Raw genomic sequence first — 18,753 nt, 5'->3', positions numbered from 1 at the left:
CAAACCAGATCATTCCTGCTAAGCCCGGAAAGAAAAAATTCGGGGCTAAGATTTATCCCTCCTTGCTTCCCCCACTCTCACATCAGGTCTGAACGTTTCTCCTCCCTTCCCCCCAAGTGTCAGGAATTCCTCTTCTGCCCCAGGTGGTCAAGATTCTAGGGATATGTTCCTCCATTACAAGGTGAGAGAGAGGTGTCGCTTATCCTTACATTACGGGAGACGGGAGAGGTTCGCCCATCAATGGACAAACCTGTGGGGGAATCCCTTTCCCCTTCTGCTAAGCTGGACACGTCCCACCTCTGAGTGAAAGACGCCAAGCGGGGAGGAAGGAAGATTCTCCCCTTTGGCCTCCAGCCTCTACCGGCCACACCCCTGGCCTCTGGCCCCAACCCCCCGACCTCGAACGTATCTTCCCTCAGGTGCCCCCCAACTCCCAGCGGCCACACCCGAGGATTCCCTCGCCCCGCCAGAGCGGTGGAGTCCCTTTCTCCAACCCTCTTCCTCACAACGGTCACACCCGACGGCTCACTTCATACTCAACGGTCACGCTCCTAGGATTTCCTCTTCCCCCGGCCAGTGTCCAAGTCAACCTGGGGTCTCCCCCCAGCAGTGACGGACGCACCCCGAAGTTAGCCGCCTTGAACTCACCGGAGGCAAGGGCGGGGGTGGCGGCAGCAGCCAGAGAGCACGGCCCGAGTGGTGTTGTAATGGTTTCCTGCACGTCACGACTCCTTCTCCAGGTCTAAGCCACTGCGCAAAACCCACTTTGCCAGAGACAAAGATGGTGGACAGGAAACTCTGACGTCAGAAAACCTCGCCGCGTACCGTCATCCCCGCGCGCGGCAGAACCAGAAAGGCGGCGAGCTCTGTCGCCTCGGAGACGGACAGGCTTTCCTCGGAGACTGGATACTGGACCTGAGAGGGAGTTCAGTGGCTATACAGAGGGATGTATTAAACAAATTGTCGTTCTCTGGATTTGTTTCCTCGCACAGTTCTCCAAAAACTCTCCCATAGAAAGGGTGAAATATCCTGTTGGAAAACAGGATGAGATGGCGTCGGATCTGAATTTCTGAATTCAAACCCCTGCCTTGAGACTGACTGGGAAAGTTCCTTAATGTCTCCTTAACCTTTGTCTTGTCTGTGAAAAGGAGCCAACAACCTATCTCTTCCTGGCTTGGGAAGTTTCAGTGGGATAAAGTAGGTAAAGCACCTGGCTTGTAATAGGAGTGCTTACACAATAGTAAGTTACTTTTGGAAACCGAGACCTAGAAATCTCTGTACCTGTGTCTTAATTTTGCTGTGAACCTAAAACTGCTTCAAAAATAGTAAGTCTTTAATTTTTTTAAATGTGGAGAGTGAGAGTGCCTGGCGCAGTAGCTGAGGAAACCAAAATGCAAAGGAGACTGCGAAGTAGAAAAGGAGAAGGAAAAGCTGGTGGCTATAACTTTTTAGGATGTTTTTAGAGTTCTATGAAAGTAGGAACATACTAACCTATTCGCTCTTCTATCTCTGCGACCTAGCCTCCCCCCTCTCCAAAATTTGTTGAATGTGTAAATGTATGAATGATCAACAGTATCACTTGCTAGAGAGAAGAGGAGGAAGGGCTGAAAAGCATCCAAGGATTTAGCAATGTAAAGGTCATCATTGCTGGGACCGTCAGTAGAGACAGAAGGCAAAAGCCATGCTGCAGAAGTTTGAGGATAGTGGAGGGGAGGAAATGAAAACAGGAGTTACAAATAACTCCATAAGAAAATGTGGCTGAAAAGAGAAGATATATAGGATATTGGAAAGAGAGAATAGTGAGGATTTTTTTAAGTTCTATATTGATACATTTTCTTTACACTATTTTTAGCAATACCATGAGTTCAATGATCTTTCCTACCCATAGGACTTCAAAATCTCTATCTCTAGCCTTGACTTTTTCCCAACTTTTCACCACCAAATTGCCAACCACACTTATGGAAAATTCTATATTTATGGCCCACCCAAATTAAGCAAATGATGGGATGAGGGTTGCTGTAAAACCTGGTTCCAGTTACAATTCCCAGAAATCAGAGGTGTATTCATAACGAAGAAGCCACCAGAAAAATCTTACAGACTTTGATTCATATGCCTCTTCTATTCAAAACCTTTCAACAGCTCCTTTATGCTTAATATGTCCAAAACCTATCCTTCCCCCAGTTCCCCGAAGCTCTATGCTCTTTAGTTTTCTCATCTATAAAATGGGGAGATAGTAATATTTAATCAAAATATTGTTATAAGGATGAAGGGAATTAATATATGTAAAGCACTTAGAACTATGGCTGCACATACTATGTATGTATTTGCTGCGTGATTATCTCGATAAATTACACTACATTCCTCAAGCCAGAAACCTGGGGTCATCCTTGATTTCGCTCTCCTTTAATTGTCACATCCAATCCATCTCCAAGTTGTCAATCTACCTTCAAAATAAATCTTTAATTCATCCAATCCCCTCTATTCTACCTCATTAATACAAGCCACCATCACCTCTTGCCTGGAATACTAGAAACCTCAACTTTTCTCCCAACCATTATCCACACAGCAGCCAGTTTTGTTTTGTTTTGTTTTGTTTTTAAGTTTACTTGTTTTCGAGAGACAGAGACAGAGTGCAAGCAGGCAAGGGACAGAGAGAGAGGGAGACACAGAATCTGAAGCAGGCTTCAGGCTCTGAGCTGTCAGCACAGAGCCCGACGTGGGGCTGGAACTCGTGAACTGTGAGATTACGACTTGAGCTGAAGTTGGACGCTTAACTGACTGAGCCACCCAAGTGCCCTTAGGTTTTACTTGCACTTATTTTGAAGTATAACAAACATTTTATAAAAAGTGCACACATTATAAATGTAAAGCTCGGATGAATTTTCATAAAGTAAACATAAGCACATAACCATTACAGGGTCATCTTAAAAATACAAATCTCATTGTGATTCTGGTATTCTTCCGTGAATTCCCATTGCACTTGGGTTAAAATCCAGTCTCTTTCTCATGGCCGGAGTCCTTGCGTGGTTTGGCCTCTACCTCTCTAACATCATTTTATGCCTTTCAGTTACTCTTCATTTTTCCTTTTGCTAGCTATTGCAGCCCTCAAATATGCTAAACTCTTTCCCATCCTAGGGCCTTCACAAATACCGCTCCTTCTACCTAATACTACCCCCTCCTCCCGCAACTCCTCACATGGCTGGCTCATAATTTAGGTCTTGGTTTAATTGCAATCTCCTCAGAAAGGCACTCTGTTTACCCATTCTAGAAGGTTCTGCACTCCCAGCCCACACCACCACACCATCCCAGCCCTCTCATTCTATTTACAAATTGTATCTTAATTTATTTATTATCTCCCTCCTCAACTAGACTGTAAATTCCATGAAGGCACATACAGTTTGTTTTTATTACGACTTTATACCCATCACCCAACATAATGCCTGACACATAAAAGTTACTCAATATTGGGCACCTGGGTGGCTCAGTCGGTTAAGCATCCGACTCTTGATTTTGGTTCAGGTCACGATCTCACTGTTCGTGAGTTTGAGCCCCACATCAGGCTCTGTGCGGACAGTGGGTGGAGCCTGCTTGTTATTGTCTTCCTCTCTCTGCCCCTCCCTTCTTGCTCTCTGTATCTCTCAAAATAAATACAAATAAACTTTAAAGTTACTCAATATTTATTAAATAAATTACCGTCCACAGGCAGAGTACTAAAACTAGCATTTAAGACCTTCCATAATCCGTCTAAATCTATTTTCAACATACTCTCTACTATTCCTATTTGTGCCTCTACAGTTAAAGCAAGCAACAATTTGTTCCTCCTATCCACTCCATGCTGCTCCCTTAGCCTCAAAAGTTCTGTCACTACTACTAATACTTGCCCCAAATGTACTTATCTTTTGAGGTCCACCTGATTCATAAAACTTTCTCAGTGGACATCTGTTATGATATGAGGTACAGAATGTACCAGGTTACATCATTGCATTAAAGAGCAACTGGCAAAGGGAAGTGGAAATAAAACATGAGGTTAGAAACAATGTTCTTGCCTTTGGTTATGCAGGCCAATAAGGGTGTTCTGTTTAAACTGGTTAGCAGTGTGTATTCCTCCCAGCTGATAGTTATCTCTTCCTCTAAACTCACGTCATATTAGCCTGTGTGATGGCTCTGAATACCTCTTCACATAAGTGCACTTTTTATGTGTCTTATCTATTATTACATTATACACACGAGGACGGGATTTATGATGAGGTGGTTATTTGTTGGCTGTAATAATTGACACTATTTTTGACTGCCTTTTCGTTGTGCAATTTCAATTTACTTTTGGGGTATTTTCAAAGACCGTTAATCAAGATGTCTTGCCCTCTTCCCTGAAACAGAGTGGAGAAGACATCTGAACTAAGGTAGGGCAATACAATTTGCATTGTAAGTACAGTGACAGAAATTTGTTGAAGCTCATTCATTTTAACAATGCTGCCTGGGTGAGACTTTACTAATTCTTGCTAGAGACATCCAATAGGACTGTAGTTCCTGTCCTTTTAGAGCTGGCATTCCTCATTTTGTTAACTACTCTATATATTTCCAATATTTTTTTTAGTTTAAATAGTGGCCTATTTCTTTTGCTTGTAACCAAAGAACCCTAAAATTGATACAAATGTTTAACCAATTTCCCACTTGTCATAGTAGATGCTGTCTCAAGTTTGTCTTTTTGTTGTTTAATCAAGAAAAGCCTGCATATGGGTCGCCTGGGTGGCTCAGTCGGTTAAGCACCTGACTCTTGATTTTGGCTCAAAACATGATCTCTTGGTTCGTGAGATCGAGCCCTGCTTCGGGCTCTGTGCTAAAAGTGTGGAGCCTACTTGGGATTCTCTCTCTCCCTCCCTCTCTTTCAAAATAAACAAACTTAAAAGAAAAGAAAAAAGAGAAGCCTGCAAATAAGGGCTACCATTGTTAGAACACCTAATACGTGTCGGGTGCTTTATACAGATACATTATCTCTAGTCCTTAAAATTCCCTAAGGTAAAATATCTTGTATCAATGTGATTTTCGCTAGCAGGTTATTTGGTGGAGTAAAAAAAAACCTTTTAGAACTATAATTAAGATTAACTTGCAAGATTTTATTTAAACAATTAAACCCAAATCTTGTTTTTGAGGGTTCTCATTATGCAAACCAATGATCTTTATACCACAAGGTCCTCTAAAGCAGTGAATACCTTCTATTCCTATTTAGCACAGAAGTGGGGAGGGGTTGAAGAAAGAGGAATGGTTAAACGTGAATAAGCAACTCAAGAAAGGATAAGTTGCATATGATGTAAAAGCCCTTTGCTAATTGTAAATTACACTAAGTTTGGTATACAGTGAAAAGTACCATCTTCCAAGCGTCTCCAGTTGATTCTAGTTACAACTCATCAGGATTCCTCTTAGTCCTGTATTCACATCGCTGTGACACATCCAACCGTGTAGGAGAGTACGAACCGTTTTCATCAAGTGTAGCAAGTGCCTAGTTATGCTTGAACGTAACTACACCTACAAGACAGTTAATCTACCCGCTAGAATGGAAAGTGACCGTCCAAGTTCTGAGCAACATCAGGAGCCTTTCTCATTCTAATCATCTGTTTTTTTTCTTTTTTTTTAAATTAGCGGCAATAAGGTTAAAGACTTCTATCTCCAGCTGCAAATCCCTCCTGGGAGGGCCGGCTATAAATTAACCACCACGCCCGGCGCACACAGAGAGAACTTCCGTGTGTCCACATTCCCATTCGTCCCCCAACCCTTAACTAAATCGCCCAAGGGAACACAGGCCTCAGCAGCAGGCTCGAACTCCGGACTCTGGGTGCCAGACATCGCGCGGCGCCCCAAACACCTTTCCAAAAAGACCTCTGCAGAGAGATTCAGAGGTGTGGCTTCCCATCGGGGATGCGATGCAAACCTAGCTAAGAAAAGTAAAACGAGCTGAGAATCCAACTCCAAGCCAGACCCCCAAGTCACTTCTTTAATTTCAGCGGGAGTGGAAGCGGAAGCGGAAGCTCCGGTGGGGTCATAGAGTTTGCTCGTTCCGGTTTCCGGGCCACGTTCGGGGCTAGAGCGCCTCCCGGCCGCCAGCCATCCCAGTCCCCAGCGGCTTCCATTTCCGGGTGCGGCTCCTGTCATAAAGCGGGGGCCTCTCTACAAACGTGGAATCGTGGGTCCTTCGCGCCTCGCCGGGGTCAGCGCGCAAGGACGGTCCTTGGCGGGGGTACTTCGCAGCCAACGGCTGGAGCCGGTCTTCGCGTACCGAGTCCGCACTGGCACCTCTAACCCCTCAGAGCTAGCTGGCTCTTGAGCCCTCACGAGTTAGAGTTCCTGATTCGCAGCCTCCAGGGCTGCAGCTCCAGAAGATATCACTCCTTCTCCCATCCCTGTCCCCATAGGCATGCTCTGCCCTGTGAGGTACAGCATTTGACAAGTCACCCCTACCCCACACACCACTTCCACCCGCGTCTGCCTTAACTTCGTTCTTAACCTCCTTAGTTTGAGACCCCTCCCTTCTGCCTCCAGAAGAGGTCTTTTTCCCCCACTTCCATGAAAGAGGAGTTTTGGGTCTCTTGCAGAAAGATTACCTTTAAGACTGAGCACCTATTTGATAACTAAAACAAGTCCATGCTTACTAAAGAGTTTGTGGGCAAAGTGAAACCCAGTGCACACGGGAAATTATGGCTGAGCACGGGGCTCACATCACAACTGCTTCTGTGGTGGATGACCAGCCATCCATCTTTGAGGTGGTAGCACAGGAGAGTTTAATGACAGCAGTGAGACCTGCTCTTCAGCATGTGGTCAAGGTAAGGTGTCAATTCTCTGAGAGTTTTTAGGGACTGGGTAAAAACCAAACCAATAATTATTCACATCCTATGGTTTAACGGTTATTGAGTCCATGTTATGTGTAGAGCCCTGTACTGAATAACCCAGCACTTAAGGGAGGATAGGGCAGACCCCAAAAGAAGTGCTCATTTAAGCCTAAAGTATGGAATTTAGAAGAAAAAAGGGGAAATGCAAATACAATGCATAGTAATTGTGAAATGGAATGAATTTCATTTTATTAATTTACTTTGCTTTAGGTTCTTGCAGAATCCAATCCTGCCCACTATGGCTTCTTTTGGAGGTGGTTTGATGAAATCTTCACCCTGCTAGATCTTCTGCTCCAGCAGCATTATTTGTCCAAAACCAGTGCCTCATTCTCTGAAAATTTTTATGGCTTAAAGCGCATTGTAATGGAGGACACACACAAGCTTCAGAGGTTGGCCAGTGCTGGTCTCCCAAAGCAGCAGCTTTGGAAGTCAATTATGTTCCTGGTTCTTCTTCCCTACCTGAAAGTGAAGCTAGAGAAGCTGGTTTCTAGCCTGAGAGAAGAGGATGAATATTCTATTCATCCCCCTTCTTCCCGTTGGAAACAGTTTTATAGAGCCTTCCTGGCAGCCTACCCATTTGTTAACATGGCATGGGAAGGCTGGTTTTTTGTACAACAACTTCGATACATCCTAGGAAAGGCTCAGCATCACTCACCACTGCTGAGTCTGGCTGGTGTTCGGTTAGGTCGACTTACAGTTCAGGATATACAAGCTCTGGAGCACAGACCAGCTGAAGTCAGCATGATGCAGCAACCAGCCAAGAGGTAAGGCTTTAACATTCCCCCAAATATTTCATTAACATATTCTAAAATCAGAACCAATTTTATTAAATCCACCTTCCTCGGTTCACTTTGAGGTATTTTGTAAACGCAGAAAAATTCTCGTGTCCATAGAACAAGAGTGGCCATCCTGGTAAACTTCCTCATCACACTAGCTACATTTTTGTGCACACTTGCTGCGTGCGTCAGGCCCTGTGCTAGGTGTTTACTTTACGTACGTTACCTCAATCCTCATCACAACCGAATGAAATAAATTCACTGTTCCATTTAACAGCTAAGGAAACTGAGCCCGGATACTGAAGTCCCTTGCCAAGGCCACATGGCTGGAAGGTGGCAGAACTGAGATCCAAGCCTGATCAACAGTTCTCAAGACTGTGTCTTAACCACAATGCTATACTGCTTCTAGTTAGTGTTTGTGGTGTCCTACAAGTTCAAATATATATTCCTCAATGTTGCTAAGTTATTTTTTGTTAAGAGCGTTGTTCCTTTTCCTGGATATACTACCTTACACACACACACACACACACACACACACACACACACACACACACACAATCTATATAATCAGTCTAATTTTTTTTTTTTTAATTTTTTTTTCAACGTTTATTTATTTTTGGGACAGAGAGAGACAGAGCATGAACGGGGGAGGGGCAGAGAGAGAGGGAGACACAGAATCGGAAACAGGCTCCAGGCTCTGAGCCATCAGCCCAGAGCCTGACGCGGGGCTCGAACTCACGGACCGCGAGATCGTGACCTGGCTGAAGTCGGACGCTTAACCGACTGCGCCACCCAGGCGCCCCCTAATTTCTTTCTTAAAACAAAAACAAAGAAGACCCTAGTCATTAAATACAAAGTTTAGCTCCTATACTCCCAAAAGACTGTAGGTCAGAAAAAAGAAATCATTTAGAACAGATACTAAAGGAGACAGTGCCAATCTAGCAACTACTCAATCCCCAAACTGAATCGGTGATTCTGATGAAGAGTGTAAGAACTATAATTTTAGTAGCCATTCTGTGATGATACCTACATAAGCAGTTTCTCCTTTTGTCTCCTCGTTCTGTTCTCCCACCAGTGTTGGTGAGAAGATAAAGTCAGCTCTGAAGAAAGCTGTGGGAGGTGCTGCCTTATCCCTCTCTACTGGCCTTTCTGTGGGAGTATTCTTTCTGCAATTCCTTGAGTGGTGGTACTCATCTGAAAATCAAGAAACCGTCAAATCGCTGACTGCCCTACCTACTCCGCCACCACCTGTACACCTGGACTACAATTCTGATTCTCCTCTGTTACCCAAAATGAAGACTGTGTGCCCACTGTGTCGTAAAACCCGGGTGAATGATACTGTTCTTGCCACCTCTGGCTATGTGTTTTGTTATCGCTGTGTGTTTAATTATGTCAGGAGTCACCAAGCTTGTCCCATAACAGGTTATCCAACAGAAGTACAACATCTAATTAAACTGTACTCCCCTGAGAACTGAAACGGATTAGCATTTTATCTCACAACAAAATTACTGCACTATAAGGCCACAGGACTGATTTTCAGCACAGTATCTAGTATTGTTTGATACTTCTCATCCTCCACTCATAATTATATGGACTTTAAATAACTAGAGTTGACCCCTGAACATGTGTTCACTGGCCCCCCACATATAACTTTTGAATCCCCCAAAACTGAACTACTAATAGCCTACTGTTGACCAGAAGCCTTACGAATAAATAGTCAATTAACACACATTTTGTATGTTAGATGTATTATATACCGTATTCTTGCAGTAAAATAAGATAGGGAAAATACTAAGATTAAGAGAAAGTACCTTTATACTGTACTTTTTTGGGGGTGCCTGGGTGGCTCATTCGGTTGAGCATCCGACTGCAGCTCAGGTCATGATCTCGCAGTTTGTGAGTTCCAGCCCCGCATCGGGCTCTGTGCTGACAGCTCAGAGCCTGGAGCCTGCTTCAGATTCTGTGTCTCCCTCTCTCTCTGCCCCTTCCCTGCTCATGCTCTGTCTCTGAGAAATGAATAAAAGTTAAAAAAAATTTTATACTGTACTTTTTACCGTACTGTACTGTAAGAAATCCGAATATAAGTAGACTTACACAGTTCAAATTTGTGTTGTTCAAGGGTCAACTGTATATGGATTTCTTTAAAAAGATGTATCCATTGATCTTAACCTTTTAACTTGCTGTCTAGATTCCTACTTAGAGTTTACCAAGCTGGTTAGAATGAGAATCAGGACTGACAGGAGACATGAAGGTCAATGTACAGGAAGTGGATAAAAGGGGATAGTACAGAAGCTTTTCCTTGAAGAACAAGAGGTATAGAAGCTCTCAGGAAAAACCCAAGTTAGACCTCATAAAGCGGGTAGTGAATAAGTAGCAGCCTTCTTGAGAAAAGAAAGCATTTATCTGCCTATGAAGAAGGTATTTTATCAGTTTGCAAACAATGTGAAACATAGACCTGCTCTTTATAGACATACTTAGAAACACTTTAGAAGAACAAAGCGCCTTCCATATACTGTGATCCACTTGTTAAGTAACACCTGTTACAGTTTATCAACTTTTAAAGAAGATTCCTTTATGAGCCATAAAGATGGGAAACTGGTTAAAGAAAAGTAGGGGTTGAGTGTATATTGTTGTCTGAAGATTTCAGTGTGAAAGCAAATCTAATTAAGAGATGAACTAAAATACTGATCTAACTTTGTGCAAAAGAATCTTTTTCTTCTTGCTGTTAAGAGTCTGCAAAATGGGCACAAATTATTCTGGCTATTAGTAAGTTTCTGTGAAATGCTGAAACAAATTTTAAGAATAAATGTTTTTGGCAAAGAGCTGTTCCAAGTTGTCATGATTATGTGGAAATGTAAAGATTACTGAGGTGTTTAAATTTTTCATTCAGACCACCTTTGACTTTGAGGTATTTTTGTATTCACATCTTGTGTGTGTGTGTGTGTGTGTGTGTGTGTGTGTGTGTGTGTGTTTGTGGTTTTTTTTATTGCTAATCTAATACTTGGAGAAAAAAATCCTCTACTCCAACAGCAAGAATTCAGCTTTGTGTGAAATACCGTCTTAGAAATACTACAGAAACACTTCAGTTCTGTGTAGTAAAATTCATGCCACTGGATAGTCAGGTTGGTGAAAATATATGGGTGGAGGAAGGATGAAAATAATTTAAGTGCCTCTGCTGAGATAAGTGTTTTCCAATATTTTCACTCATTTAGCAATTCAAAGCACATTCTCTGATAGCACCAAGTTGATTAAATTTTGAAATGGATTAACCTATGGATTTGAAAATATTAACACTTTTGTGTAGCATAAGAAGAATGTAATAGATATTTGTAAAAGTTCTTGTTAGAGCGCAAGGTTTTATGAAAACAAACACCATAGTTAACTAAGCATTTTTAATATCATAATAAGTCAATAAGGAAACTGAACCAGATTCAGGATTGAAATAATGTAGTCCTCCACGAAGATCTCAAAAGCCAGATTTTTCACCTCAGCCTAAGAAGGAAAACAGCAAAGTATCAGCAATTCAAAAGAATATCAAAGAAACATTCTTATACATAATAAAATCAGTATGCAAATAGATTAAAACATACCAATGTGGAAAAACCACAACCAGAATCAGCTCAGAGAGAAGATTAAGGGATCATACCCTGGTCAAGGCCAACACCGAAGCAGTGGCAATACCAGGTCAGACTATACTTCACTCATCATCGCATCATTCCATTTCACATCCTTCTATATCTAAGAGCAGCCCAACACTCTCCACATCCAAGAAAACTTAGGTTAACCTATGAAAAAAATAAAGGCTTCTTTATAGATAAGTTTCAACCATGGGTTTTCAACAAATACTTTATTTTCCATTATGTTTTGCTCTAAGCAAGTCTGCTGTACAAAAATGCAAACTTGGAGGAACTTTTTTGCTTTTGAAATACAGGAGAGTGGAGAAGCATTTATGATTAAAAAAAAATTTTTTTTAATGTTTATTTATTTTTGAGAGAGGGAGAGAGAATCCCAAGCAGGCTCCAGGCTCTCAGTGCAGAGCCCGACGGATGCAGGGCTCCATCCCACCAACTGTGAGATCATGACTGGAGCCAAAATCAAGGGTTGGATGCTTAAATGACTGAGTCACCCAGGCGCCCCCCAAATTTTTTTTTAATGAGCCCAAACACTAGGCATGATAAAATTTCAGGGATGTCTGTGAAGAGATTTATCATCCTAAAGCAAAAGCTTTAGAAAAGATTTTCTACTACATTCCATTATAAACTCCAGCTCATTTAATATACAGTTTGATTTATAATTCTGCTCCTAACAAAGAGAAGAAGTATAGTCATAAAATCTTTATACTGGAATCTTCTATCTTAAAAGTCCAAGATCCAGAGAGGCTACGTTTTGCCAAAGGTTCACAACAAATTAACTAACAGCAGAGCTGGAAAGAGAACAGAGGTTTGATGATCAGATTTACATTTTTCCACTACCAGTTAAATATGAGGCTTAATTTCATTTTTCTCCAGGCCATAGGAAAGATAAAAGAAGCAATGCAAGGGGCGCCTGGGTGGCTCAGTCGGTTGAGCATCCGACTTTGGCTCAGGTCATGATCTCAGAGTCTGTGAGTTCGAGCCCTGCGTGGGGCTCTGTGCTGACAGCCCAGAGCCTGGAGCCTGCTTCAGATTCTATGTCTCCCTCTCTCTCTGCCCCTTCCCTGCTAATGTTCTGTCTCTCTCTGTCTCAAAAATAAATAAAAAATTAAAAAAAAACAGAAAATTAAAAAAAATGTTTAAAAAAAAAGAAGAAGCAATGCAAAGTGTAAGTAATTCAAAACCTGGATAATCAATTTCTGAGTAAGAAATTGTAAGTAAGAAAAGTGAGTGAGTAAGAAAAGAAAGCTGACTGCATTTCATTTATTCGAAATGACACCTTCTGGTGGTATGTTGTCACTGATGTGGAAAAGTACTTGGATCACAATGTCACCCTCCCCAGCCTTTCAGCATGGTGTTGTCAGTACCTAAGTAACAATTCTGGAGACAGCACATGCTTCCTTCAGCCATCTATAAATGTCAATAGATTGATACTCCTTAGTTAAAAATTGACAGCTGTTGGTCTGTGTTAACCATTCAGCAATTAAACTCCATTAAAAAGGGGCGGGGGGCGAGGGGACTAACAAAGTGCCTGTTTTACAGGGGCTACCCTGGAGTCTTTAGTTCATCTTCCTACACCGGTGAAGTACACATTAAAAACGAGGAAAACAGAGGCTGAGAGAACTTAAATAACTTTGTCTAAAAGCACGAAACTTGGGAGCGGAGCTCCAAGTGTGCTCCCGCCATTCACGGCACGCACACATTCCTAGTTCTCTTCCTCAGTACACTTTGCTCCATCTGGAGTGCCTCCCCCAACCCTTTCAACCTGGAGAACTTCTAATTATAGTAACCTTACTCAAACGTCACCTTCTCTAAGTGGTCTCTAACTCTGTCATCCTCTCGTCTCACACAGCACTTTTCCCCACCACAGCACGCCATCACACGCTACTTATTTACCCATGCACATACCCCTCCTTCCATCTCTGCCATCAGCCCCATGGCACGGACTTCCTCAAGAACCAGGCCAGTGTCTTCCTGGCCTTTGCATCCATCGCACTCGGAACAGTGCCTGGTACATAGGACGAGGCTCAATAAATGAACGTTTAATTCGGTCACTGGGCGCCCCTCTCTCCTAAACTTAAACTCCTAGATTACAAAGTCATCAGCACAATTTAAAAAGCCAGCTTACCTCCAATACTGCACGCAGGTAACCATACACGCATCTCTAAGCCCTCCCTCCCCTAGCTTCTACCTCATGGCGGTCTCCACGGCGCGCTGCACAGGTCAACCGGTGCTTCCATACAATGGACTCTCAACAAAATAATAATAATAAAGTCCAAACCCCACCGACTTCAGGAAAGACTGAGAGGGACCGTACTTGCAGGGAAATGCGAGTAAGGCCGAAGCCAGGGCTCAAACCAAAGACCCAGGCACGAGTCCAAAGCCCGCTCTCCGAACTCCTCAAGCTCCTACGCCCTGTCTCGGGAGGTTTGCTCCGGCCCGCGGAGACTGACAGCAGCAGTCACCCGGCCTTTCGGCTCCTGGCTACAACTCAGTCCCGCTTCCCGCTTGCCGGTAGCCTAGCTTTGCTGCAGCTCGCGAGACCTCCCCGCCCAGAACAGCCTCCGCCGGACAACCAATCCTCCGGCCGCCATTGAGTCACGTGGGTCACAGCCTTTGTCGGGCGGGTGCGAGGAGCAGCCAATCGGAGGGCCAGGCGACACTGAGGCGTGGAGCGGGACGGAGGGCGGAAGCGCCTTTTCGGTTGCTTCTTAGTGTGGGGGTCTTCGTCTTCAGGCTAGTGCTTTTTCAGCCTTTGAGCGATTCCTGCCTGCCTCTCAACTCCCTGCCCTTGGACTTTGGGATGTCTTTTGCCAGTTGCCGGTCCTTTGTTTTACAACCGGGGAGGGCATCTGAAAGAGTTGAGCCCGGTATTTCCGGGAAGAATTAGCGATTCAGATAGTGATCCAATAGGATTTACTGCACTGTCCGATTCCCGCGGGAGGGCTGAGGGCTGGGGGCTGGGAGGAATGTGTCCCTTTCCATTCTGTGAACTCTTTCGTTGATCGGGCGCTTGGACGCTTCCTAGATCAGCTTTCCGCAAGAAAAGTGCAGCTAAATATCAAAGAAATGCGCAGGAGAACTGGAAAGACTTCCTGGAAGAGGTGGCATTTGATCTGCGTCTGGAAAGATGGATGGGTTTTGAAAATTAGGAGATTCTGGCAGAAGGAATAATTTGACGCCCGAATTAAATGAGAAAGCATGGGGGAACTTGGAAATGTAAGTAAAGTCGAAAAAATGTAGTGTTTCTAAATTTGGTGAGTTAGAAAACACGAGGGGATACTTAATATGTATGTCCTCTAGCACCAAAGACCACAAAAAGCCTGGAGCACAACCCAGACTATCTAATCAGAAATTCTAGCGTTGGATCCCAGGCAGATGTATTATTGAAAGGTGACCCAGGGATGATTCTGATTCATACCAAAGTCTGAGGACCGCTATTAGTGTTAAAGAAAGGAGGTGGTGGGAAATTTGAAAGACAAATCAAGACTTCATCAAAGATGGTGGCTTACTGGCTGTGTAGATTACTCTGGAGAAAGTGGGAGACTTGAAGATTTCAGAGTGGGAGTAGATCAGTGATCAGAGCTGTACTTTTGACAACTATGTATGCAAATGTGTTTTTAAATAGATCAAAGGAGGGCGAAGTGAAAGAAAGGGAAACTATAGCAAGTGATTGGCATAGGTGAGAGCTAAGAAGAACCTAAATTAGGATTGTGGAAGTGGAAATTGAGAGGTGGCATATGAAAAGCAGCGTGAGGAATGTGATGAGTGTCAGAAAGGGATGGGTAGAAGGTGTCAACCTAAATAAAAAGGAAGACTGAGACAAGTGCAAAATTGTCAAAAAGATGAGCTTATTTAGGAAGAGCAGAGGAGTTGCAGTTCAAGACTTGCAAACGTTAGCAAGTTACATTGAGTCCCTTGAGAGTTTGGGATAGGCTGCATATTTGGGTAGGGAATGTAAGGAGGAGAGAGCTCAGTTTAGAGTCTGTTAAAATAAAAAACAAAGGGAGGCCAGATTTGAAAATTCACCAAGCAAACCAGACCAGACCAACCAGTCTGGTCATACAAACAAACTTCAATTCAGCTTCCTTTGCAAGACCAACCTGACCTGGGTTATTTCTTGTTTGTGCCTTTGGGAACCATAAGTAAAACTTAACCCCTGACCAACTCACTATCATTTAAGAAAATTCAAGGGATACCTGGGTGGCTCAATATGTTGAGTGCCTTGACTCTTGAATTGGGCTCAGGTCATGATCTCACGACTTAGGAGATCGAGCCCAGTGTGGGGCTGAGCGTGGAGCCTGCTTGGGATTCTCTACCTCCCTCTTCCTCTGCCCCTCCCCTGTTTGCACATGTGTGCCCCTGTACACACAGTCTCTGTCTCTCTCTCTCTCAAAAATATATCAAGTATCAGTTTTCTGTAAATCAGGCATTTATGAGAAATGAGTCTCTCAGTCTTTTTATTTTCCTGAGGGCCCTTGTGTGAGATTTCATTTTCTCTCCTCTGGTTCCATTTTATTTTATTTTATTTTATTTTATTTTATTTTATTTTATTTTATTTTATTTATTTATTTATTTATTTATTTATTTATTTATTTATATGTATGTATGTATGTTTATTTTTTAGAGAAAGAGAGAACAGGGGAGGGGCAGAGAGAGGGAGACAGAGACTCTGAAGTGACCTCCACAGCAGACTCTGTGCTGATAGCAGAAAGCCAGATGTGAGGCCTGAACTCATGAACTGTGAGATCATGACCTGAGCCAAAGTCAGACACTTAACCGACTGAGCCACCCAGGTGCCCCGCTCTGGTTCCATTTTAGATTGAAGTTCGAGAAATAAAAGGGAAGAATGTAGAGAAATGGAGTGTCTCTGTACCAGACCTATTAAGGATTTCCATTGTAGTTTCAGGACAGGAGACGTTAGACAGTGAAGATAATGGGTCTTTTCATGTGCTATTCTTCTACCTGGTTTCCCTTTCTTTCCCCATCTCTCCCTCTCAACCTGGTGCATTCTTTTTTTTTTTTTTTTTTTTAATGTTTATTCATTTTGAGAGACAGTGCACGAGTAGGGGAGGGGCAGAAAGAGAGGTGGAGAGAGAGAATCCAAAGCAGGCTTCTTGCTGTGAGCACAGAGCCCAACGTGGGGCTCGATCCCACAAACTGTGAGATTGTGACCTGAGCCCAAATCAAGAGTTGGACACAACTGATTGAGCCACCCAGGTGCCCCTCAACCTGGTACATTCTTACTTGCAGGTTGCAACTCATGTACCATCTCATTTATGAAATCTTATACTCACGAGCATAGTTACTGTCACTCCTCAGAACACCCAGAGCACACTGTTCATATGTTATTAGCTCTCCAGAGTGGCACTAGGGTATAATGGTCATGCATGTGACTATATTTGCAAGCTGTTATAAGAGTTGAATGAGCACACAGAGAATGCATAGCAGGTAAAGTGCTCAACTGATGTTATTATATCTGTTGAATTGCAATGAGTTAATACATGTTTTTCCTCTCTAGATTGTGAGCAGGACGTGTATCTTATTCTGGCTAACAGTAAGGCTGCATGGCAGAATGATAGTAAATGAGTTTGGCAAGAGACAGGGGTTCAGATCCCAGCTCTGTTACTTACTAGGTGTGTAGCCTTGAGCTTTACTTCCCTGAATTCAGTTTCTTCATTTATAAGATGATGAAAATAATGCATGTCTTACAAGTTGTCATAAGGACAATTTGAGACCATCAGAGTTGCATATCTGGCCCAAAGAAGCCAATCACTAAATAGCAGTTTTTATTGTGACATGTAGCCCCAGGCTACATTTCGTTCTCATAGGAGTTGTACAAAGAAGACACTATTATTATCTCTAATTTACACAGAAGGAATCTGAGGCTTTGGTTAGCATAACTAAGGTCTCAAAGCTAGAAAGGGCCAGAGCAAGGATTTCAACATCTCAGATGCTCAAACAATAGCTGATTGAATGAGAGAATGAGTGAAAGTTAGGAGACTTAGCTAGGGTCAGTCAGTGGTGAGGGACAGCCAGCACTGTTGCTCTCGGTCACTATGTTCTCCATAGTCTTTGAACCATCTCTATGAATGAACCGAGAGTAGATGGACACTGGTATTTGTCAGTTTGTGTGTAGTGTGTACAAAGGTTGTGCCCTAACTACCTCTGTTGATAAAATGAAATACTTAGTGAATAAACACATCTTAAATAAATTGGAGGGGCGCCTGGGTGGCTCAGTTGGTTAAGCGTCCGACTTCAGCTCAGGTCACGATCTCGCGGTCCGTGAGTTTGCGCCCGGCGTCAGGCTCTGGGCTGATGGCTCAGAGCCTGGAGCCTGCTTCCGATTCTGTGTCTCCCTCTCTCTCTGCCCCTTCCCCATTCATGCTCTGTCTCTCTCTGTCCCCAAAATAAATAAACATTAAAAAAAATTAAAAAAAAATAATAAATTGGAGGTGAGAAATTTGGGGAAGTGTACAAAGGATGTTCATATGGAGCTAGAATCTCAGAAAACATTGTCTATCATAGTTGTTATCAGCATCCAAGTAATAGCAGTGAGACTTGGCAATCACGAGAGTATAGGTTTGCTAGTTCAAAAGCAATTAGATTTGTTTTGTGGGTCCCAGCAGGTGGAAATTATAGGGAGACAAATTATAACTGAAAATCAGGAAGCCGTTTCTAACAGAGCTGTCAGAAAATAGAAGGGACTAATTTGAGAGGTAGTGAGTTACTGTTGCTGGAGGTGTTCAAGCAGTTGCTGAAAAGATTTGTTGGGAGTCGAGAATATTATAGAGAAGACTTAGGAATCAGATAAATGGTTGGACTGGAAGATTTTTAAAGTTCCTTCCAACACTTCTGTGATTCTATTATATGAACAGAAATTTCTCTAAGAGCCATACGTTTACATTTACCTACAGAAGATGCTCACATATGAAAAAAACAATTCATCAGGCTGATTCTGGTTTGTCTGGAGGAAGTGAGAAGGCAGCCAAGAGCAAACAAATGGCAGAGGAGGGTACCCATCCTGCGGATGCCTGCTTTTTTCCCCTCTTGCTGGGCATAAACAACACCCATATGGCCTCTACTTGGAGGAGATCACACAGAAGAAATGGTTCTCTTCTCCTAGAGGAAGAATTTTGATTTGGGTTAGTAAATATTTTGCTTTGCATTTAATAAGAGCTAACAAGGCCGTTTGTGAAACATTTGCTTCAGAGCCCTGAGTTCAAATTGGATGGCTGCTCTCTGGTCCGTGAAGCAAAAAGGAAAATCGACCATAGTTTAAGGACTATGTTCCAAAGGCTCATGTTTTCTTCTGAGCCTTGGAGGCTCCCCCAGCACAGGGTAGAACTATTTAGAAGAGAAAGAACACTCCTGCTCCTACTTCACACTGTGTATGAAAAAACGTATTTTTAGAAGAAGGTTTGAGAAGCTATAACGGTTTCTGCATTTGGTATCAATAGACAT

The 18,753-nt window shown here is 43.0% G+C and overlaps 2 protein-coding genes, 1 long non-coding RNA gene and 1 other non-coding gene across 8 annotated transcripts in view; 1 reads left to right on the top strand and 3 right to left on the bottom strand.

Annotated features, from left to right (window-relative positions):
• Positions 1–840, bottom strand: part of AP2B1 (adaptor related protein complex 2 subunit beta 1) — a 129,562-nt gene extending 128,722 nt beyond the window's left edge. For 2 of the 4 annotated variants that reach the window (XM_086686663.1, XM_086686662.1), the window contains exon 1: positions 649–839. The gene's annotated coding sequence lies outside the window, so the exon portion shown is untranslated. Of the gene's footprint in view, positions 1–529; positions 623–648 lie in introns of those variants that run through there. The other 2 variants (XM_025918282.2, XM_086686661.1) reach the window with 2 other exon arrangements.
• A 5,232-nt stretch (positions 841–6,072) lies between these two features.
• On the top strand, positions 6,073–10,479 carry PEX12 (peroxisomal biogenesis factor 12). The gene is made up of 3 exons (XM_025918088.2): positions 6,073–6,815; positions 7,092–7,645; positions 8,733–10,479. The coding sequence occupies exons 1-3, from the start codon at positions 6,690–6,692 to the stop codon at positions 9,130–9,132; spliced, it is 1,080 nt and encodes a 359-aa protein (XP_025773873.1). The 5' UTR covers positions 6,073–6,689; the 3' UTR covers positions 9,133–10,479.
• A 555-nt stretch (positions 10,480–11,034) lies between these two features.
• Positions 11,035–13,856, bottom strand: LOC112854578 (uncharacterized). 2 transcript variants are annotated; one of them, XR_015244003.1, is made up of 4 exons: positions 13,418–13,856; positions 13,198–13,297; positions 11,304–11,442; positions 11,035–11,149 (listed from the first exon to the last, which is right to left on the bottom strand). It is a non-coding gene; the product is annotated as an uncharacterized LOC112854578 (long non-coding RNA). The 2 variants fall into 2 exon arrangements; XR_015244002.1 differs by lacking the exon at positions 11,304–11,442 and having other exon boundaries at positions 13,418–13,853.
• On the bottom strand, positions 11,274–11,370 carry LOC112855893 (Z30 small nucleolar RNA). Its single transcript, XR_003223060.1, has one exon. It is a non-coding gene; the product is annotated as a Z30 small nucleolar RNA (small nucleolar RNA).
• Positions 13,857–18,753: the final 4,897 nt, after the last annotated feature.

This window comes from Puma concolor, chromosome E1, assembly GCF_028749965.1.
Source record: "Puma concolor isolate L17-30 chromosome E1, mPumCon1.1.hap2, whole genome shotgun sequence".
NCBI classification, from domain to species: domain Eukaryota; kingdom Metazoa; phylum Chordata; class Mammalia; order Carnivora; family Felidae; genus Puma; species Puma concolor.
This window is presented reverse-complemented; position numbering and strand designations above follow the sequence as displayed.